Source organism: Caretta caretta, chromosome 1 (genome assembly GCF_965140235.1).
Source record: "Caretta caretta isolate rCarCar2 chromosome 1, rCarCar1.hap1, whole genome shotgun sequence".
In the NCBI taxonomy this organism is placed as follows: Eukaryota; Metazoa; Chordata; order Testudines; family Cheloniidae; genus Caretta; species Caretta caretta.
In genome coordinates this window covers 138729527-138753986 of record NC_134206.1, presented here as the reverse complement: position 1 = coordinate 138753986, position 24460 = coordinate 138729527, and the positions used below count along the sequence as shown (strand labels likewise).

Below are 24460 nucleotides of genomic sequence, written 5' to 3'. Positions count from 1 at the left end.
GTGTTCTTAAACGAACATGTGCTGAGTCATCATCCGAGACTATTATAACATGAAATATTGGCAGAATGCAGGTAAAATAGAGCCGGAGACATACAATTCTCCCCCAAGGAGTTCAGTCACAAATTTAATTAATGCATTATTTTTTAACGAGCATCTTCTGTATAGAAGCATATCCTCTAGAATGGTGGCCAAAGCATGAAGGTGCATTTGAATGTTTAGCATATCTGGCATGTAAACACTTTGCAATGCCAGCTACAAAAGTTCCATGAGAATGCCTGTTCTCACTTTCTGGTGACATTGTAAACAAGAGGGCACCATGATCTCCCGTAAATGTAAACAAACTTGTTTGTCTTAATGATTGGCTGAATGATAAATAGGACTGAGTGGATTTTTAGGCTTTAAAGTTTTGCAGTGTTTTGTTTTTGAGTGCAGTTATGCAACAAAAAAATAATTCTACATTTGTAAGTTCAACTTTCATGATAAAGAGATTGCACTACAGTACTTGTATGAGGTGAACTGAAAATACTGTTTCTTTTATCATTTTTACAGTGCATATATTTGTAATACAAAATATAAAGTGAGCAGTGTACACTTTAAAAAATATAGAAAAACCATCCAAAGTATTTAATAAATTTCAATTGGTATTCTATTGTTTAACAATGGGATTAAAACTGCGATCAACCAAGATTAATTTTTTTAATCACATCACGAGTTAACTGCAATTAACCGACAGTCTTACTATACACATTTATTTAAGCAATTATATATCTTAGCAGATTTATGCTGATTCTTAATTTTTACAGTTAGAAATAATGAATGATGCATTTCTTATTTACTAGATAAGGATTCATTTTTTACTCTTGATTTGTGTAAAGCTGCATTTGTATGAAAACTGGAATTCATTTAAAATGCACAGCATTTTAATTTTTATTAGTAAAATAAAACTACCTTACAGGTTTGGATACCTAAGAAAAAAGTAGGTTATCAAAACATGTTTTGCATTTAAAATGGATACATTAAACAAAGGAAGAATTATCTGTAGTTAGTGATTTGAACTGATTGTTTCTGGTCACTTTGTCCTTAAAGATTTTAAAACTAAGACCTTATTGTCTCACATTTTGTTTCTATTTGTATATTGGAAAAAAAATAAAACAAGTTCTTTTTGCTCAATTACCAATTGGATTCTCAAATTTGAATAAGCTAGTCATTGAATTGATGAAGAAACTGAAATAAAGAAAATATGCTCTTTGCACCTGCAGAAGAAGCTAGCGTTGTCAAAGTTGATCTACCACTACAACAAACTGATTTCAGATGTTTAATGCTCAACACCATTTCAATGGCGTAACTTTCTTTAAAATTTGACAGTAAATATATACCTCTTGAATGTTTCTTTTTAACTTACATGATATTAATATATTATAGTAAAAAGAAAATTAAATATGATTTTTATCCACCTTGCTTATAGGATTAATGGATGCACCATCTCAACAATCTTGAAATAGGAGATTTGACTTCTTTCCTTTCCCAATGGCAGAAAATAAATACAGCATTAGAACCGATGTGTGATGGAGACAGATACTCAGGGCTCTAAGAAGATCTAACCTTTACCAGAGCTCCTCTCTTGGGTGAGATGGTTTTAGACAAGTGGGGAGCATGATTTCGAGGGCTCTTAAAAACTGTGTTAATTTTTGGGATAAGGGTCAATTTGTTTGGGGAATAAAACCTTATTGTGGAATATGTAGTCCTGTTCTCAATATCAGAGCCCAAGCTCTGACACCCCTTGGGTGGAGGTGATGGTAGACAGGAAGGCCACCTTGATTGACAGGAAATACAAGGATAGCTTTCCGATGGATTCAGAGAGGTTCTAAGTCAGATTAACCAAACTGAGATCCCATAGCGGTGCTCGATGAATCCTAAGAGGATGATAGAGAAAATTTTCTCTGAGGAAATGCTTCATATTCCACTGTAAAGAGATCCTCTTTCTGCCTGTGGAAGAAAATATGCTAGAAAATGCAGCCACTTGATATTTTAACATTGAAGCTGTGAAGCTCTTTATCAGATCCTACTGGAAGAATTCGAAGGTCTGTGATATAGATGGTGACGGAGACATACTATGTTTCTTGCATCACGGCTTGAACTTCTGCCAGGTTCCAGAATTGAAAAAAATAGTGGAAGCTTTTCTAGATACCAGCCGAGTGGAGACCATGTCTTCCAAGTAGCCTCTTGCTTTCATGTGTGACGGCTCAAAAGCCGGGCAGTTATTAGATACTTTGGCTCTGGGTTACAAAATCAGCCCCTGAGAAAACAGATCCTGTCTTAAAGGGTGGACAACAGGGATGGACTCCCCACTGGGATCAGAAACATTTGGCCTAACTCACCCAATACAGAGCCACTAATACTATCTGTGTTTATTCCCTCCTGATCTTCGCCTATTGCTCTTGGATATCACTTTTAGAGAAAAGGAGACACCTCACGGCTTGTTCACGATGCAAATAGATCTCTCTCTGGTACTCCAAATTTCCTCATTAGAAACTGAAAGATTTCTGGATGGAGAAACAATTTTGCATGATCTAGCTGTTCCCTGCTTCGCCAGTTGGCTGTGATGTATTTCTTTCCTTGAATATGTAGAAATCTGCTGGATTGGAGATTTTGCTTCATTCAGGAAGCATCAGAACGTGGACTACCCTTTGCAAGGATGACCTCCCCTTCCCACCCTCCTTATTGACGGAAGCCACTGAACTGGTGATTTCTGTCATGATTACAGGGAGTTGTTCACTCATAGGAGAAAGCCAAGTCAGAGCAAACTGCACAAGTTCTAATCAATTTTTATCATTTCCTCTCCTGCAATATTCAAATTCCCTGTATTTAATTAATCTCTGCGTGAGCTCCCTATCCCCAGAGGCTGGCATCTATGTTGGTTTAGAAACTGTAAGAAAATCCCTTCTTGAAACAAGGTGTGCTGAGCCACCATCTTAGAGTGACTATTAGTCTAAGAAACTGGGCTCTCCAGATGGGACGAATTAAGATGTGAAGGAGATAGACTGGACCACTAATGGATCACATGTACAGACTAAAGGTTTTAAGATCCAGATCTGACCTAAAAAATGGGGTGTAGAGGGAGGTCATCTTTCTAGATTGCTTTTACAAAAACTGCAAAAATAATGACTTAAAACTAAAGCATTTTTACTTTATCTGCTCACTTTCCAACCTCAGCTAACAAGTCATTTCCAGAGCTGTGCTGTCAATAATCCTGGTGCAGGAATAAAGTTGTTGTTATAGAATGTTATGACTAGGATTGGACAAAGATTTTTGAATAAGGCTGGTTACAAATGGATTAGCAAATTAATAATAAAGTCTTGTTGATTTAAGGATATTTCCTTTGTATATTTTGACACTGGTGTATATATTTTGGTGTGGTTTGTGTTTTCCAGATTAACAGGATTTAGGTGGGAAGGCTATGACAGATACAGAGGCAGCAGTGGGAGTGACCCATGTAGTGGAAGACACAAGGAAGATGACTGGATGTGGAAGCTGCGGTATGTACATGATCATGGAGGGGGTACCTGGTAAGAATTTTGTCTGCACGAAATGCTGTCTGATTAGAGCTGATGGAGGAAAAGATCCGAGGTTTGGAGATGCAGGTGGAAAGTTTGGTTGAGTTTAGGAAGGGGTTCGAGCAGATTATGGAGCAAAGACATGAGGTATCTGAAGGGAAAAGCTCAGACTTGCAGATGGAAGCAGGACTGAGGAATTCTGAGCGGAGACTGGGTGAGAAAAGTAGTCGGTGGAAGCATGTGACTAAAAGAACCAGGCAGAGGAAAAGACGGGCTAGTGAAGGAAAAACAGAGCTCAAGAACAGGTTTGCAGAGTTGGAAAATGAAGAAGGGGCTCAGCAGGTAGTCACTGAAGGTGGAAGGGCAAGGAAGAAGAGAAGAGCGATTAGTCCTGCAGGAAAAGGGGAAGAGTCAATGGAGACTACACCAAATATGAGCCCCAGGAGGATACAGGATGGGCTGAAGAGGATTACAAGGGAGAATAGGAATGGAAAGAACTTGCAGACAGAGGGAACAGGGGATAGACTGGAGAATAGCACTGTCACCAAGAAAAGGCAGGTCTATGTGATCGGGGACTCTCTACTGAGAAGAATAGACAGGCCTGTAACCAGAGATGATCCAGAGAATAGAAGGGTGTGCTGTCTTCCAGGTGCTAAGATACGGGATGTAGACCTGAGGTTAAAAAGGATCCTAAAGGCAGCAGGAAAGAATCCCCTAATTAGCCTTCATGTGGGAACAAATTATACGGATAGATTCTCGCTGGAAAGTATTAAGGGAGACTATGTTAGGCTGGGGAAGATGCTTAAGGAAATCGAGGCTCCGGTGATCTTTAGTGGGATTCTGCCTTTTCCTAGAGAAGGGCAACAAAGGTGTGAGAAGATTATGACTATGAACAGATGGCTTAGACAGTGGTGCTATAAGGAGGGCTTTGGGATGTATGGCCACTGGGAGGCATTCATGGACAGGGGACAGTTCTCTCGGGATGAACTTCATCTGAGTAGAGAAGGAAACAGACTTCTAGGATGGAGGCTGGCAAAACTGATTAAGAGAGCTTTAAACTAGGAATTTGGGGGAGAAGGTTGGGAGATGTCCAGATAATCTCCATGCTGGATTTTAGCATTGAGGGGGAAGAAAACAAGTAAGAAAGGATACAGCCGTGGGTAGGAGAATGTATATAAGGAGGAAGGGCAGGGTGGATACCAGTCTAATAGGTTATACTGGCTGTAGAATGACCGTGCCTAATATGGTACAGAATGTGAGCGAGGCCAAACAGCAAAAATTAAGATGTTTGTACACCACTGTGAGGAGCCTAAGTAACAAAATGGAGGAACTAGAGCTACTGGTGCAGGAAGTGAAACCAGATATTATAGGGATAACAGAAACATGGTGGAATAGTAGTCATGACTGGACTACAGGTATTGAATGGTATGTGCTGTTTAGGAAAGACAGAAATAAAGGTAAAGGTGGTGGAGTAGCATTGTATATCAATGATGAGGTAGAATGTAAAGAAATAAGAAGTGATGGAATGGATAAGACAGAGTCCGTCTGGGCAAAAATTACATTGGGGAAGAAAACTACTAGAGCCTCCCCTGGGATAGTGCTTGGGGTATGCTATAGGCCACCAGGATCTAATTTGGATATGGACAGAGCCCTCTTTAATGAAGTAAATATTAATGGAAACTGCGTGATCATGGGAGACTAACTTCCCAGATATAGACTGGAGGATGAGTGCTAGTAATAATAATAGGGCTCAGATTTTCCTAGATGCAACAGCTGATGGATTCCTTCATCAAGTAGCTGCTGAACTGACTAGAGGGGATGCCATTTTAGATTTGGTTTTGGTGAGTAGTGAGGGCCTCATAGAAGAAATGGTTGTAGGGGACAATCTTGGTTCAAGTGATCATGAGCTAATTCAGTTCAAACTGAACGGAAGGATTAACAAAAATAGATCTGCAACTAAGGTTTTTGATTTCAAAAGGGCTGACTTTCAAAAATTAAGGAAATTAGTTAGGGAAGTGGATTGGACTGAAGAACTTATGGATCTAAAGGCAGAGGAGGCCTGAGATTACTTCACGTCAAAGCTGCAGAAGCTATCGGAAGCCTGCATCCCAAGAAATGGGAAAAAATTTATAGGCAGGAGTTGTAGACCAAGCTGGATGAGCGAGCATCTCAGAGAGGTGATTGAGAAAAAGCAGAAAGCATACAGAGAGTGGAAGATGGGAGGGATCAGTAAGGAAAGCTATCTTATTGAGGTCAGAACATGTAGGGATAAAGTGAGACAGGCTAAAAGTCAAATAGAATTGGACCTTACAAAGGGAATTAAAACCAATAGTAAAAGGTTCTATAGCCATATAAATAATAAGAAGACAAAGAAAGAAGAAGTGGGACCGCTAAACACTGAGGATGGAGTGGAGGTCAAGGATAATCTGTGCATGGCCCAATATCTAAACAAATACTTTGCCTCAGTCTTTAATAAGGCTAAAGAGGATCTTAGGGATAATGGTAGCATGACAAATGGGAATGAGGATATGGAGGTAAATATTACCATATCTGAGGTAGAAGCGAAACTCGAACAGCTTAATGGGACTAAATCGGGGGGCCCAGATAATCTTCATCCAAGAATATTAAAGGAATTGGCACCCGAAATTGCAAGTCCATTAGCAAGAATTTTTAATGAATCTGTAAACTCAGGGGTTGTACCGTATGATTGGAGAATTGCTAACACAGTTCCTATTTTTAAGAAAGGAAAAAAGAAAAGTGATCCGGGTAACTACAGGCCTGTTAGTTTGATATCTGTAGTATGCAAGATCTTGGAAAAATTTCTGAAGGAGAAAGTAGTTAAGGACATTGACGTCAATAGTAAATGGGACAAAATACAACATGGTTTTACAAAAGGTAGATCGTGCCAAACCAACCTGATCTTCTTCTTTGAGAAAGTAACAGATTTTTTAGACAAAGGAAATGCAGTGGATCTAATTTACCTAGATTTCAGTAAGGCGTTTGATACCGTGCCACTTGGGGAATTATTAGTTAAATTGGAAAAGATGGGGCTCAATATGAAAATTGAAAGGTGGATAAGAATTGGTTAACAGGGAGACTACAGCGGGTTCTACTGAAAGGTGAACTGTCAGGCTGGAGGGAGGTTATCAGTGGAGTTCCTCAGGAATCAGTTTTGGGACCAATCTTTTTATTACTGACCTCGACACAAAAAGTGGGAGTGTGCTAATAAAGTTTGCGGATGATACAAAGCTGGGAGGTATTGCCAATTTAGAGAAGGACCAGGAAATCATCCAGGAAGATTTGGATTACCTTGTAAACTGGAATAATACTAATAGAATGAAATTTAATAGTGAGAAGTGTAAAGTTATGCATTTAGGGATTAATAACAAGAATTTTAGTTATAAGCTGGGGACGCATCAATTAGAAGTAACGGAGGAGGAGGAGGAGAAGGACCTTGGAGTATTGGTTGATCATAGGATGACTATGAGCCGCCAATGTGATATGGCCCTGAAAAAAGCTAATACGGTCTTGGGATGCATCAGACGAGGTATTTCCAGTAGAGATAAGGAGGTTTTAGTACCGTTATACAAGGCACTGGTGAGACCTCACCTGGAATAGTGTGTGCAGTTCTGGTCTCCCATGTTTAAGAAGGATGAATTCAAACTGGAACAGGTACAGAGAAGGGCTACTAGGATGATCCGAGGAATGGAAAACTTGTCTTATGAAAGGAGACTCAAGGAGCTTAGCTTGTTTAGTCTAACGAAAAGAAGGTTGAGGGGAGATGATATTGCTCTCTATAAATATATCCGAGGGATAAATACCGGAGAGGGAGAGGAATTATTTCAGCTCAGTACCAATGTGGACACAAGAACAAATGGATATAAACTGGTCATTGGGAAGTTTAGACTTGAAATTAGATGAAGGTTTCTAACCATCAGAGGAGTGAAGTTTTGGAATAGCCTTCCAAGGGAAGCAGTGGGGGCAAAAGACCTATCTGGCTTTAAGATTAAACTCGGTAAGTTTATGGAGGAGATGGTATGATGGGACAACATGATTTTGCATAATTAATTGATCTTTAAATATTCATGGTAAATAGGCCCAATGGCCTGTGATGGGATGTTAGATGGGGTGGAATATGAGTTACTGGCTGGTGAATCTTGCCCATATGCTCAGGATTTAGCTGATCGCCATATTTGGGGTTGGGAAGGGCAGATAGGAAGAGGCCCTGGAGGTTTTTCGCCTTCCTCTGTAGCATGGAGCACGGGTCACCTGCTGGAGGATTCTCTGCTCCTTGAAGTCTTTAAACCACGATTTGAGGACTTCAATAGCTCAGACATAGGTGAGAGGTTTTTTGCAGGAGTGGGTGGGTGGCCTGCATTGTGCAGGAGGTCGGACTGGATGATCATAATGATCCCTTCTGACCTTAATATCTATGAATGCAGTTTTATTTTGTACATAAATTCTACATCTGTAAGGTCAACTTTCATGATAAAGAGATTGCACTACAGTTCTCGTATCAGGTCAATTGAAAAATACTATTTTTTTGTTTTTTTACAGTGCAAATATTTGTAATCAGAAAAATATAAAATGAGCAGTGTACACTTTGTATTCTGTGTTGTAACTGAAATCAATATATTTGAAAATGTAGAAAACATCCGAGATTTAAATAATTGGCACTCTATTATTGTTTATTAGTGCGATTAATTGCACAATTAATTGCAATTAAGTTTTTTAATGGCTTGACAGGCCTTGTTGAAACTCATCCAAATAGAAACCTTGCTAGCCAGTTTTATTCCTTCTCTAAGTACCAAATTATGTCAGAATACATTGTTCTATAATAACAAATTTATTTGAGCATAAGCTTTCGTGAGCTACAGCTCACTTCATCGGATGCATTCAGTGGAAAATACAGTGGGGAGATTTATAATAATATGATTTATAAATAATTTACAATAAGAATACTATACATTATAATTTATTTATAATTGTAATTTATAAGATTTATAAATCTCCCCACTGTATTTTCCACTGAATGCATCTGATGAAGTGAGCTGTAGCTCACGAAAGCTTATGCTCAAATAAATTGGTTAGTCTCTAAGGTGCCACAAGTACTCCTTTTCTTTTTGCGAATACAGATTAACACGGCTGCTACTCTGAAACCTGTTCTATAATAAACACCTGTTCCCAATCACCAGTGTAGTATCCTCCCCAAATAAAAAACTATGATAGTGAACTGGCAAAGTTTTCTTTTTTTGGGGCTGGTTCTGAAAAAAAGACCATATGCTTCCATTGCGATTTACAGTCATTAGAATAACAAACATTCACTTGAGGCAATGTTCTAAAACCAAGGAAGAAACTAAATCTTCAGAAGACATACTGGAGAAGAACAGAAGGTCCACCTACATTGTTCCCAATTTCCAAAAATTTTACTAGGTCGTCATTTTCTATCACTAATGGCTGAACTACATTGTATGGTCTTGGAAAGTTATAGTATGCTGAGCACATTAGAGCATGCTGCCTTGCCTCACATCCAATCCAGACACTATTTTTGTGGGATTATTTTTGTGGAAAAGATTAATCATATTCACAACTAGCTGATGTGTTCAGCTATGGAAAGTTATAATCTTCCAGCATGAGACAAGTAGATATTGACAAGCTTATAAAAAATTAGAAATATTGCAGAATAGGGGCACAATGTTCTCTTAGCCCATTAGAAAAACTTTAATTACCACTGGACTACAGATGTTGATTTTATTGCTAGTAGCACTGAAATCTGTTCTATCATTGTATGTTGCAGTACTTCATTATCAGAATACTATTATAATGAAATTTTTTTATTTTGACTGCAACAATTTCCATCAGAAACCTGGATGTTGCAACCAATACATTCTGCTAATGCAAGGACATAGCTGAATCAGTTAAAAACATCTTTGAATTAAAAAAATAAATAAATCTGCTGTTATTCCATAGTTAATATGTATTATCACATTCTTAAGGAGATGAATAACTTTCTCCAAAACCACTTTACAAGAAATAGAAATTTAGATGTACTCTTGGTATCTGTTAACTATAGATAATACTTACAAGATCAGCATATTTCTTGCAGAGAGCTGCCAACTTTTCTTCTGGAGTAGAAAGTGTGTTCAAGGCTTGCATCAATAACAGTACTTCTTTTCCTATGGATGAAAAAAAATTAAATACTGAAAACATGCTATGAAAGCTTTTCCTCTGAAAAGAGTTCTGTATTAATGATGAGCTAGAATGTTTTTAATGGCATGCTAGTTTAATAGCTGTATATTGTTTTACTAGAGAATGGCAACACAAGTCCCTACAAAACAATGAATTCATATAATTATCTTGCTGTTTGTAGAATTGTATAACATGTAGGGTGGTAGTATATTTAACCCAACTGCAGTATGCACAGAGCCTTAGACCACAAGAATGCTTTGACTTTCATAATTTCTCTTTCAGAAGATACAAACCAAGAAATACACTTGAAACCCGAGACCTAAAATTCAGATTTTGTTATGAAATACAGAAAAATATTCATGAGTAAAAAGTAAAAAAGTGGTCTGATATACAGTCATCTTTAGTGTATGTAACCCAAATAATGCAGCATCATAATTTTTAAAAACCAGAAATTAAACCGATTAGTCTATTTCCATTGATCATACTGAGTGAAATGCAAGAAGTAAAACAACTTGTGACAAGTGGATTAGATTTTAACATATTAACAGGTGAGGGACTTTTAATATTAATTTTAACCAGTGACCTTTTAAAACATATCTTCCCACTTCCCCCAACACACATCATGATAAGGAGGACAAAATGCCATTTGGCAACAAAACTAAAGCTCCTGAGAATAACTCAGAGATTGCAAGGGTAAAATGTGAAGCCCATTTTTAAGGAAACATTAAAACTGCCATCTTTTTCAAAACATAAAACTTGCTGTAATTTAGAAGACAAACCCTAAAACAGTGCATACCTAAGGTTTTCTCTTTGTTTTTTTCAGTCTCCGGATCTTGTTCGCCATCAGGTGGCTCAGTACGGGCTTCTTCTCTCCCAGGAGTCTCCTCACGTGATTCTTGAGTACAGTCCATTGAATCCATAGGCTTTCTATTTTTTGAGATATAATTTTCATCTTCCAATGCAGCTGTACTTTCTATGCCATCACAATTGGACTGCAGATGTTGCAAAGTTGTGCCAGTTTCAACGCATTTGCTGTTCATCAACTGATCCTGAGTATTCATTCCGATCTCACAAATTCCAGCTTCATCGGTTGTACCAATCATAAACTAGAAAAGGGGAAGAAGTAATCAGATCAGCTACCAAGACAAATTTACTTGAAAATTTCTCTACTCTATTTTCAGTATGCTTAAACAAGAATCCAAAAAGCTACTGTATCATTAAGTTGAACTGCAAACTATAGTCAATATTTTTAGAAAAACTAATATTGTGTATATGTATGTGTGTGTGTATACACACACACACAAGCAATTTTGCTTTTCACTGAAAGCAACATGTAAAGATGACCAACTTACCCCCAAATATTTAAGGAGTAATGCAGGCACTACACTTGACAATTTTCTCATAAGAAAGTAACCTGAAAAATGCAGGTACACAGGACTCCAGCTTTTTTTTTTTTTTTTTTTAAACTCATGGAGCAGGTGAAGTAGTTACTACCTGGAGACACTCCCCAAACACACAGAGTATGTCACTGAAACATCACCGTGTTAAGAATGAATCAAGCTAAGAATTATCTTCCATGGCTTGTCATTCCAAAAGTGGAGTATTAGAAGAGTTACATACTAAAATTATATTTCCATGTTAACTTTTTATTTCTGAGAAAGCTATAGTGTTCTAGCAGCTTTGACTACAGTATTAAAATAAGGACACATTGGTCTAAGTATTTGGAATCAAATGAAAAACACTGTCAGACACAGGAAGCAGGAGTATTAAGTTAATTTTCAAGTAACAACACTCAAATATGACCCTCAAGAAATTTAATAAATCATGAACCAGCCTACACCCTATATTCAAAATGTGACACAATCTAAAGATTACTGAAAAAGCAGAAAGCCACATATATTTAACAATTTCAAAAATATGTACACCCGCATTAAAAACACAGACTTTCTGACTTTTCAGAGTAACAGCCGTGTTAGTCTGTATTCGCAAAAAGAAAAGGAGTACTTGTGGCTCCTTAGAGACTAACCAATTTATTTGAGCATAAGCTTTCATGAGCTACAGCTCCGATGAAGTAAGTACTCCTTTTCTTTTTTCTGACCTTTGCATCCCCAGCGTCAGTTTGAGAAGCTGTTTTTCCTAATTTAGTAAAACAAATCACAATACATAGACTCAGATGCAAGATTGCTGAACCCACACCTAAATGGTCCTTGATTACAGGCGAGACTAAACTACAACACAGGTCGACGCCATCCTGTATACTCCGCAGCACCAGTAAATGCCAGCAGCAGAACTTTAATGAAGTCTGACAGCTACTTTATGACTCAATTTCAAAGATTAAAGATATTAACATTTCAAACCATAGTTCAAAAATGGAACAAGGACACTTACAGGAGGGAGAGGGGAAAGAGGAGGAAGAAACAGGACATTTTAATAATTTGAAGTGTTTAAAAATCCTCCTGGAAAATACATGGTGGAACATGAATGTTTTGTTTTTTGCAAAATAAAAGTAATAGAGTTTGCAAGACACACTACTAAGCTGATTAAATTAAAAAGAAATTGATATTAAAACTTATGCTACAAAAAACAGTTAAAAATATGGAGAAGGAACAAGAGTATGTGCCATTTCATCTTCAGTCACATTTCACCTTTCTGAAAATATTACAGTAGCAAAAAAAAAAAATCACTTATATCAATTGGCTCTGGGTTTAGAATATTAAGACACGTTATCTGTAATTCTGTGGGTAGACAATGACATCTTTGTAATATTCATAAAAATCTGCCTCAAACAGATATGAAGTCAGAAGAATGTCAGCACCTAACTGGAAGGTAAGCTGTAGTTCTCTCTGGTGACTGGTCTATGCTTAAATCCACACTTGTGGGACATAGTTCTCTTGGTGCCATACTGAAACCCACCATGGACCTCTGGAACTGAACAGATGGTGGCCACGCCCTTAACAATTGTAAGTCTAAATGCAACTATTACCAGTGAATCCTCTCATCCATGAAAAAACCACACATAATCAGTCACTATAATCATTTAAGGATAGACAATATCAGAGCCTGAATATTCTAATCTGTATGCTTTAATCAAGAGCCAGGCCAATACCTCGGCAAATGAATAGCTGAGACAAAATTCCTGCTTTTCATGATCATGCCATTACAACATGTATAACATAATGGCTATTCAAGGGAATCATGATTGTAAAAGTAAATCTTCTTCCAAAACCCTTTAAAACGTTTAAGTGAATTTTAGTGATGGAAAGCAAGAGTTTGACAGTAATGAAGTCTATTCTTCACAGCACAGGTACATCATGGGTAGTAGCAATACAAGTTTTCCCAAACTGTCTCAAACCTAACTTGACTACCAATTTTAGGGGTGAGAAATAAGCCATGGGGTACAATATGATACAGACTAACCAGCATGACATTTGCAAGGGTAAATGTATCTCCAAGTTATTATAAGGGTATGTCTACATGCAGTGTTGCACTGGTATAAACTTAAGGTGTGACTTTAAACTGATTTTAAAAGGTTTAGAAGTTGCAAAATGGGTTGTGTGCTACTCATTTTGGTTTTAAATCAGACTTATTCCAGACTAATTTGATAAGGAACAAGTTTTAAGACAAGTGTCTACACATGGGTTTGCACTGGTTTAAATAATCTGGTGTAAATTTTTCTGTAGAAAAGGCCATTTTCTTTTTTCACAAAAATGACTAGAGTTGTTCAAAGAAACATAAGCTATCATTAACAGTATGAGTCCACATATAATTCAACCTTTGCTTCCTCCTATGTCTTAAGAAAAAAATATAACCTTTGGTTTAATGATATAAATTCTGTCACTGTAATTTTATGGTAAAGAGCCCTGAAAATGCCTATAATAAAAAAAAAAACTCCTCACAGGTCCAGTCATCAGCTATAAAAACTAGTTAAACCTCAACCACACTTCTCATAGGCTGCATATAGGCATGTTTATTAATAGGATGCAGTATACCGTAATATAAACCCTTTAACAATTAAGAACATAGTTATCTCATCTATGCACAATAAACCAAATCAGTTTAATCCATTTCTCGTCTCAGGGTAAACAGACTGACAACGTCAGATCTACAAAATATCCTGTCAGTGGCACCTTTGACTTTGTAATGTCTAATACATTTCCGGACCACTATACAGCTCCTGTGTTCTCTGGGGCTGGGCCAGTGGCAGCTCTTGCGTCCCACAGGGCTGGGCTCAGCTCCCCACGCTGGGTGTTGTGACCTGGGCGTCAGGGTTGCAATGCCACTCCAGTTTGGCCCTCCACACCGCTGACCATGATAGAGGGGTAGCTGGGCCAAACCTGAGTACCGCTGCAATCCAGCACACCTGGATACCGGGAGGAAGCACAGGCAGGAATGTCTGTGAGGGGAGGGCTCCTGCCTCATACTGGGAATGAGGGGCGATCAACAGGTTATCTCAAGTGCTTATATACAAATGCACAAAGCCTTGGAAACAAGCAGGGAGAACTGGAGGTCCTGGTGATGTCAAAGAACTATGACGTGATCGGAATAACAGAGACTTGGTGGGATAACTCACATGACTGGAGTACTGTCATGGATGGTTATAAACTGTTCAGGAAGGACAGGCAGGGCAGAAAAGGTGGGGGAGTAGCACTGTATGTAAGGGAGCAGTATGACTGCTCAGAGCTCCGGTACGAAACTGCAGAAAAACCTGAGTGTCTCTGGATTAAGTTTAGAAGTGTGTGCAACAAGAGTGATGTAGTGGTGGGAGTCTGCTATAGACCACCGGACCAGGGGGATGAGGTAGATGAGGCTTTCTTCCGGCAGCTCATGGAAGCTACTGGATCGCATGCCCTGATTCTCATGGGTGACTTTAATTTTCCTGATATCTGCTGGGAGAGCAATACAGCGGTGCATAGACAATCCAGGAAGTTTTTGGAAAGCGTAGGGGACAATTTCCTGGCGCAAGTGCTAGAGGAGCCAACTAGGGGGGGCGCTTTTCTTGACCTGCTGCTCACAAACCGGGTAGAATTAGTGGGGGAAGCAAAAGTGGATGGGAATCTGGGAGGCAGTGACCATGAGTTGGTTGAGTTCAGGATCCTGACACAGGGAAGAAAGGTAAGCAGCACGATACGGACCCTGGACTTCAGGAAAGCAGACTTCGACTCCCTAAGGGAACAGATGGCCAGGATCCCCTGGGGGACTAACTTGAAGGGGAAAGGAGTCCAGGAGAGCTGGCTGTATTTCAAGGAATCCCTGTTGAGGTTACAGGGACAAACCATCCCAATGAGTCGAAAGAATAGTAAATATGGCAGGCGACCAGCTTGGCTTAATGGTGAAATCTTAGCGGATCTTAAACATAAAAAAGAAGCTTACAAGAAGTGGAAGGTTGGACATATGACCAGGGAAGAGTATAAAAATATTGCTCGGGCATGTAGGAATGTTATCAGGAGGGCCAAATCGCACCTGGAGCTGCAGCTAGCCAGAGATGTCAAGAGTAACAAGAAGGGTTTCTTCAGGTATGTTGGCAACAAGAAGAAAGCCAAGGAATGTGTGGGCCCCTTACTGAATGAGGGAGGCAAACTAGTGACAGAGGATGTGGAAAAAGCTAATGTACTCAATGCTTTTTTTGCCTCTGTTTTCACTAACAAGGTCAGCTCCCAGACTGCTACGCTGGGCATCACAAAATGGGGAAGAGATGGACAGCCCTCTGTGGAGATAGAGGTGGTTAGGGACTATTTAGAAAAGCTGGACGTGCACAAGTCCATGGGGCCGGACGAGTTGCATCCGAGAGTGCTGAAGGAACTGGCGGCTGTGATTGCAGAGCCATTGGCCATTATCTTTGAAAACTCTTGGCGAACCGGGGAAGTCCCGGATGACTGGAAAAAGGCTAATGTAGTGCCAATCTTTAAAAAAGGGAAGAAGGAGGATCCTGGGAACTACAGGCCAGTCAGCCTCACCTCAGTCCCTGGAAAAATCATGGAGCAGGTCCTCAAAGAATCAATCCTGAAGCACTTGCATGAGAGGAAAGTGATCAGGAACAGCCAGCATGGATTCACCAAGGGAAGGTCATGCCTGACTAATCTAATCGCCTTTTATGATGAGATTACTGGTTCTGTGGATGAAGGGAAAGCAGTGGATGTATTGTTTCTTGACTTTAGCAAAGCTTTTGACACGGTCTCCCACAGTATTCTTGTCAGCAAGTTAAGGAAGTATGGGCTGGATGAATGCACTACAAGATGGGTAGAAAGCTGGCTAGATTGTCGGGCTCAACGGGTAGTTATCAATGGCTCCATGTCTAGTTGGCAGCCGGTATCAAGTGGAGTGCCCCAAGGGTCGGTCCTGGGGCCGGTTTTGTTCAATATCTTCATAAATGATCTGGAGGATGGTGTGGATTGCACTCTCAGCAAATTTGCGGATGATACTAAACTGGGAGGAGTGGTAGATACACTGGAGGGGAGGGATAGGATACAGAAGGACCTAGACAAATTGGAGGATTGGGCCAAAAGAAATCTGATGAGGTTCAATAAGGATAAATGCAGGGTCCTGCACTTAGGACGGAAGAACCCAATGCACAGCTACAGACTAGGGACCGAATGGCTAGGCAGCAGTTCTGCAGAAAAGGACCTAGGGGTTACAGTGGACGAGAAGCTGGATATGAGTCAGCAGTGTGCCCTTGTTGCCAAGAAGGCCAATGGCATTTTGGGATGTATAAGTAGGGGCATAGCGAGCAGATCGAGGGACGTGATCGTTCCCCTCTATTCGACATTGGTGAGGCCTCATCTGGAGTACTGTGTCCAGTTTTGGGCCCCACACTTCAAGAAGGATGTGGATAAATTGGAGAGAGTCCAGCAAAGGGCAACAAAAATGATTAGGGGACTGGAACACATGAGTTATGAGGAGAGGCTGATGGAGCTGGGATTGTTTAGCCTGCAGAAGAGAAGAATGAGGGGGGATTTGATAGCTGCTTTCAACTACCTGAAAGGGGGTTCCAAAGAGGATGGCTCTAGACCGTTCTCAATGGTATCAGATGACAGAACGAGGAGTAATGGTCTCAAGCTGCAGTGGGGGAGGTTTAGATTGGATATTAGGAAAAACTTTTTCACTAAGAGGGTGGTGAAACACTGGAATGCGTTACCTAGGGAGGTGGTAGAATCTCCTTCCTTAGAGGTTTTTAAGGTCAGGCTTGACAAAGCCCTGGCTGGGATGATTTAACTGGGAATTGGTCCTGCTTTGAGCAGGGGGTTGGACTAGATGACCTTCTGGGGTCCCTTCCAACCCTTATATTCTATGATTCTATGGTCTTGTCATCTTAGAACCAGGCTGTAAACCGAACTTCTATCTTGAATAGCTTTTAAAATATTTCTTGCCCAAAGAAATGGTGGGTGACAGACACTAGTTGAAATCAAGCCTGAAAAGGTGATGTATTTGGGGGAAGATCCGAGCCATAGTTTGAGCCCCAGGTCTGTGCAAAAACGTTAAAATAACATTTTGATGTCACATGACTTTTTTTTTTTTTTTTTTAAAAAGACCACTGCATCTTGGGGAATCCCTTGTTCAAATGGCCTCAAATTTTTGGACCACTAACCCTATCTAAGGCATAAGAAATCAAGACAATCAGAGTAAGTCTGTGGATTTCAGAACACTTAGAAAAATTAACTCATAAATGGTAATGTAGTCTCAGTCTTAATTGTAGTGATGCTTCTACCCCCCAATAATTGTAGACATTCACTGAGTGTGTTCTTCAGCATGATCGAAGTAGTATAGACCACAGTGTGCACATATCAAACTGCAGGGCAGACACACAACTTGGGCAATTGTAAGTAAGGCTACAAATTTGTCATGGCGGGGGGAAAAGTCATGCATAACATGATTTTCCTTTTGCCCGCGGTTTACCCCACAGCAGTAGCAGCTCTTATCCTGAAGGGATGGGCCTGGATCTCCACTAAATCACATGCACACATGCAGCAGGACTGGGATTCTATTGCAAGCCAGAGTATTTGCATGCAGCCTGATGTGTGAGTAAGAGGGTAATTCAACGTGAAACGCTGTGACTGTTGACCTGCGCACCACCTATGCACTATAAATCTAAGTCCTGGCCTCAGCAGCTCTTTCCGAATATATGTTATGCACATTAATTGCTCTCTGCCTGCATTCTACAGGGGATCCTTTTTGAAGTTTTGCCTTGAAAGTGAGACTGAGTGTGATCAAAGAAAATAAGCAGTTGCAACTCTCATGAATACCAGCATGATCAAAGGGCATCAGGAAATGCATCCAGAGACCCCTATTCTAAGAACTGGCATTTATTCATATGGATTTATCATGAAAGACAGTGAACAGTTTCAGCTTTCTACGTTTGTTCAATCTACATAAACCAAGCATCTACACTTTTATTCACCCCTCAAAGTGCTGCAATTTTTGTGAAGAAGGAAATCTCTTTTGCAGAAGCCTGCATGTGACTAGAAGGTGATGACCTTTTCTTTCAGTAATCCATGCCTGTCTCAACTCGAGAATGGATTACCCATGTAGAAGACTGTTCAGTATTCCCCAAAGGTGATTCGGAAATGTTCCTAAATGCACAATATGGCAAATGAGCTATTTATCAATGCTTCTCACAGAAAACACATTATCCAGTTATTTACACTGGCTTTCTGAGGATGGCCCCGCAGATCTGAAGTCTTCCTCACTGTTGGTCCAACAGAGCCAGAATCCAAATACATTTAGGACATACTTCTTTCAAGTTTTATTATCCCAGTCTTCTCGGAGGGTGACAGATTAAGAAAGGGATGCAGAAGATATTTGTTAGCAAAATCTTAGATGAAGTTCACGATTAACCTGCAAGATCTGCAAAAGTTGTTGTTCTATGTTTGTCTATGTCATAAAAATAAAGGGGAGGGTAACCACCTGTCTGTATACAGTGCTATAAAATCCCTCCTGGCCAGAGGCAAAACCCTTTCACCTGTAAAGGGTTAAGAAGCTAAAGATAACCTCGCTGGCACCTGACCAAAATGACCAATGAGAGACAAGATACTTTCAAAGTTTGGGGTGGGTGAGGAGGGAAAAAGGGTTCGTCTGTCTGTGTGATGCTTTTGCTGGGAACAGATCAGGAATGCAGTCTCAGAACTTCTGTTAGTTAGTAAGTAATCTAGGTAGAAATGTGTTAGATTTCCTTTTGTTTAATGGCTGGTAAAATAAGCTGTGCTGGAGGGAATGTATATTCCTGTTTTTGTGTCTTTTTGTAATTTAAGGTTTTGCCTAGAGGGATTCTCTATGTTTTGAATCTGATTACCCTGTAAGGTATTCACCATCCTGATATTAAAGAGGTGATTCTTTTACCTTTTCTTTAATTAAAATTCTTCTTTTAAGAACCTGATTGATTTTTCATTGTTCTTAAGATCCAAGGGTTTGGGTTTGTGTTCACCTGTACTAATTGGTGAGGATTTTTATCAAGCCTTCCCCAGGAAAGGGGGTGTAGGGCTTGGGGGAAGATGTCTCCAAGTCGGCTCTTTCCCTGTTCTCTGTTTAACACGCTTGGTGGTGACAGCATACGGTTCAAGGACAAGGCAAAGTTTGTACCTTGGGGAAGTTTTTAACCTAAGCTGGTAAGAATAAGCTTAGGGGGTCTTTCATGCAGGTCCCCGCATCTGTACCCTAGAGTTCAGAGTGGGAAAGGAACCTTGACAGTCTAGAGCAATGACTACCCACCTATTTAAAGATAAAAATAAGTAAAAATGAAAAAGAGTGAAATTGGTTCGTTTGCTTTGAGTGCTAAGCTGATGAGCAACAAATGGTAAAAGAGTCCTTCATCTTAAAGTGCTTTGCAAGCTCTCTACACACAATCATTTCAGATACCTGATATGCAACACTTCCAACAGCATGTTGTCTAATAAATGCTAATTCAGTATTAAGGCAAAGTACCATCTACTGAAATCTCATCACCAGCTTCAAACTAGATTTGATGCTTCTAGGCTTAAGATCTGACAGGATCAGTCCAAGGTGGCATGTTTACATGGATTAAGAAAGTTTTCAATAAGAGAAGATACATAAAATGAATAGTAAGGAGAAGGCAAATCAGACACCTTTTTACTCTACCCCATAATACAAGAGCAAAAGGGAACTGATGAAGTTAAAAGGCAAAAGTTTAAGAAAGAATAGGAGGAAATCTGTTTCCACACTAAGCTGTGAAACTCACTACTGTCAAGACAAACAGCTTAGTGTTTAAAAAAAACTGACTTTTTTTAAAATAAGACTTATCTCCAGGTTAATTGGCCAGGATAAAGAGATACAAAGTTCAAACGTTATGCTTAAGGACATATGATAATCACTGGTTGGAGTCAGAAAGCAACTTCCCTTCTGCTCACCCCAAAGCTTCCAGGCACAGTCTTTCACGCTGCTCTCTGAACTTCTGAATTGACCAGGGAAAGGGTATGCATCAGATGATGAAAATTAGCCTTCAGAGTGCACTTCCCCACTTTCCTCAGAGTTATCATTTCAGGCTACCTATAAGCTTATGCTGGCATCACTGCTACTCACACTGTAAAAGGTTCTTAGAAAAGAGAAGGTTCAGAAACTTAAGATTCTCAAACACAACTGTATTGCAATCTAAAACATAGGCAATTAAGCAGGCATCTGTTCAGTGCCAGAGTCCAAAGGACTCTCCATGTACGAAATTATACAGAAACCATATAGAACAGAAGGATGTCTGAAAGCTTAGGACTGATTACTGGACAGAATACAGTTTGCAGCAACTACATTGTTTATAGTCAAACTAAAATCTGATCTACCCTACAATGTAATACAAGTCACAGGACATGGCTATGATACTGCTTATCATCTGACGAGATTATAACGTACCTAAAAGTTATAGTTTAGTCAGGACCTACCTGTATCTTTGCACTTAGTTTAACATCACAGACTGCCCCAAAATACTGACACACTAGCTACCACCAGACACCCCAAAAAAATCTCTCTTCACAGTCAAGAGCTTGTCAATTACCAATCCACTCTCAAACCAAGTCTTTTTGGGGAAGGAAACTGAAGTTGCACAGCACACAGACAACCTGGTCTTTGATAACCAACAGAGATTGATAGTTCCTCTGTAACTGCTCTCAAAACCCAGGAGACTAATTTATCAAAACTTGACAAATGCAGTCTCAACCTCAGAGGAAAGGCCAGAACCCATACTGGAACTTACTCAAGACGTCCATGTCCAAAAATGAGGCAGTGTCCTATTTAGACAATAGCAGTCAGTGAGCTGTAATGGTTATAATTCATCATCACAGAAGAGTCTGAAGCATGTGCCAAAGACTGAACCTCTTGTATTGTTCAATGTATACAGAATCATTTCTGAATACCTTTATGCTGATACACCAGTCAAAAAGCAAGTGTACTATACTATTTCAGCCACTTTTTTGAAAGAATATTTCAATTATACTGCTCACTTGTCTTTAATCCTGCCACACATGCATTACTTTATGACTATACAAGAGCCTGGTCTTCACTAGGAAAAAAAGGTGTTTTTATCATGTGTCAGCCAATGCATTAAAATTCTAGACAGTTCAGTTTTCACACATTAGTTGGTTGAGGTAAACTCTTGGCATCCCTTGCCCCCCGACCCCACCATATTTACCTCATCCTGATAACATGTGAAAACTATGCTTTGTCCCAGGGGTGGGCAAACTGTATGGAGGGCTGGGTAGAGAAGGCTGTATCCCCCAAACAGCCTGGCCCCTGCCCCTTTCCCGCCCCCCTCAGAACCCCTGCCCCATATCCCCTGACTGCCCCTACTGGGACCCCCTGCCCTAAACCACCCCCTGGGACTCCACCCCCACCTTCAAGGCCTGCTTCTTGAGCTTTGTTCCGACAAGTATGTGCACTCACACATCTCTTGTGTTTAAGGATCCTACTATTCCTCAAAAGCCTACTAAACAGCATGAGTTTTTTCTGTGATGTGCCCTGTAGTACGAAACTCAGCTGAAACTGAACATCTAATTTTTATTCACTCTCTTAAAAACACATCTTCAACAGGATTTGCAAAAAGGGGATGGGCTAAATTGCTTCTTTATGTTGCATAAAGAAGGCCTGAAAGGTGGTTCCTCCTACCCGCACCCCATTGTTCTCAGGGTTTTTACATTACAAATATCAGCAATATCAATTGTTCGCAGAAGATTTCTTTGGAGGACCCAGAGGGCTTCAACTGGAACTCTCTCAGACCTTAACTGAATTAAAGACAAAGTGTTGAATGTTTAACAAACCAATCTTCTAGCTGTTTAACTCAAATGTCTGTGACAGGTGTTAACAAAAAAGCTGAAACACTTTTAAACTGTGACTCACTTTCCCTCAATCAGGTTTCACGTCCTTAATGCCATAATCCTACTAGTTCTCCGGTCATCCACAGAATCTCTCTCGAAGACAGGGTACACAAGACTTGAGCTTCTAATGTAAAAAAGTAACAGCCTATGAAAAAACCCTTTAAGGCCTTCTTTACACAAAAAAGATCATATAAAGTTTTTCCCCAATTGCTTGTCACATTTGGAGTTTTGCTTTCCAACCGTTGTTTAAAACTACTGTTTGCCCAATTTCTCTTGCTCTACCTTTCAGTTCTTTAATCAAATTTGACTCCTTTGTTTGGCTGTATGCTCTTATTTTAAGAGAAAGGAAATATTATGAAGCAAGTTGCTTTTTAAAATTGTTATTAAAATTCTGAATGCTTTGGTAACGGGCACTATATAAAAATAAAGTTAACCATAAGACACAGTGTTCACTGGGATAGTAAAAACTAGTATGCTGCAGAAAAGATAGCTTGTGATTCTGGGGAGGAACAGTTTCATGGCCTCTTGAGAACTTTCCACCGGATAAAACAGAAAACTTTGCACCTTGGAAAGTTACATTTCCTACTACAGGTAACATGACATGACAGCCACCAGAAAACCTATATGAGTATGACATGAGATACTGGAGCAGAAAAGAAGAAGTGACAATATACCTAGATCAACAGTTGTATTACACTCAATATGTATATACAAATAGCATCAGGGCAGATTTTAAGACAGTACTCTATCTTTAGAGTACTCTGTCCTCAAACAAGTGTGTTTTTATAAGTCCATACAAGAGAAGCATTATGGTTTTCTTACAAGAAATTGAAAGAAGGAATACTGTAAATTCACTGGTTTCAGAGTAGCAGCCCTGTTAGTCTGTATTCGCAAAAAGAAAAGGAGTACTTGTGGCACCTTAGAGACTAACCAATTTATTTGAGCATAAGCTTTCGTGAGCTACAGCTCACTTCATCGGATGCATTTCGATGAAGTGAGCTGTAGCTCACGAAAGCTTATGCTCAAATAAATTGGTTAGTCTCTAAGGTGCCACAAGTACTCCTTTTCTTTCCTTTTCATAAATTCACTGAGCTACAGTATCATTCTTAGTAAGATTTTATTAAGAATGTTGCCTTTTTTGCTTTAGAAGATGTGGAAAATTAAGCTAGTAGCATTCCCTTTGATTCATATTTTATATAAAAGTCTACTTTCCCTGGACAAACAGAAATAGGATCAGGAAACACAACCTTTGCTCATACACTTCAATGGGAATACTCACACAAGTTAGGAACACTTTATATTGGATCAATTCTACTACTATATTGAGAAACAATTAAAACAAATGGTACAAAAATGAGAAATGGGCAAAGTCCATCCTACCCGGTAACAGTTAACACGCACAAGTATTCTACAACTACAATACAGATTTCCCCCCCCCAACCTCTGGCTGAAATGACCGCGTGACCCATTAGATGACAATACTGGCTCCTATTAAAGCCTGCCCAGCTATTCCCCGGGCCGGGGGCGGGCCTCCTTCCCACAGGAGAAAGTGCCAGGAACTAATGGGGCCGCCACGCGGATGAGTGACCAGCGTCAGCCGACAGGCCCACGGGCTCTCGGCGGTGCCGGGCGTGGAGCCCTACGAGCGGGACCCCAGTTGGGCAGCTGGCTCGGCAGGCCTGTATCGCGTGCGGAGCGGGCTCAGGGTCGTGCCGCAGCCCCCTAGGAGCCACTACAGAGCCCGCCTCAGCCACCCAGCTGCGCCGGTCACACGCGCAGCTGCCGCGCTCGACCCTTCCCCACCGTGGGAGCCGGGCCCCCCAGAGGCTGTGCCCGGGGCCGGCCCCCACCGTCTCTTACGCTTTGCGGCGCCACCGGCCCCACGCGGACCGGGCGGGCTCGAGCCGTAGACTGGGGGCAGTTGCCTCCCCCACCTCGAGAGCGGAGCCCATCGCCAGGCCGGGGCTGAGGCGCTGCCTCGCACACCGGAGCCGCCCGCACCAGCCGCTGTCCCGACGCGCGGACGCCGCGTGGGGCGGTGGACGCGCTCGCTGGTGGGGAGAGCCCGACGGCGCGCGCGGCCGGCCGTTACCTCAGGGCTGCCTCGCGCTGCTGCTGCTGCCGCCGCCGCCACCTCCTCCTCCTCCTCCCGCTGCCCCAGACTATGGCGCCGGCTCCCTCTGGACCCTACAGGGCTGTTGTTACTGCCTCCTCCGCGCGCGGCTTGAGCTCCGCGCGTCGCCATGATGTGACGGCAGCATCCAAACAAGCAGCCTGCCGTCGCCGTCCGCACCAGAGACACCGGAAGCGCTTGTGCCGGCCCCGCCCGCAGCCAATCACCGCGCAGCTCTCCCAGCCACGTGATGTACACTCTCTCTCTCTCTCTCTCTCTCTCCCCCCCCCCAACCCACC

The 24460-nt window shown here is 40.8% G+C and overlaps 1 protein-coding gene across 2 annotated transcripts in view; it reads right to left on the bottom strand.

The window, feature by feature from the left end:
• TXLNG (taxilin gamma) overlaps positions 1-24358 on the bottom strand; it is a 54275-nt gene extending 29917 nt beyond the window's left edge. The window contains exons 1-3 of one of the 2 annotated variants that reach the window (XM_048861853.2): positions 24141-24358; positions 10540-10849; positions 9639-9730 (exon numbers count right to left, since the gene is read on the bottom strand). In XM_048861853.2, the coding sequence (XP_048717810.2) occupies positions 9639-9730; positions 10540-10849; positions 24141-24293 (555 nt within the window). In that variant the 5' untranslated portion in view covers positions 24294-24358. Of the gene's footprint in view, positions 1-9638; positions 9731-10539; positions 10850-23908; positions 24042-24140 lie in introns of those variants that run through there. The other variant, XM_075131548.1, reaches the window with a different exon arrangement.
• Positions 24359-24460: the final 102 nt, after the last annotated feature.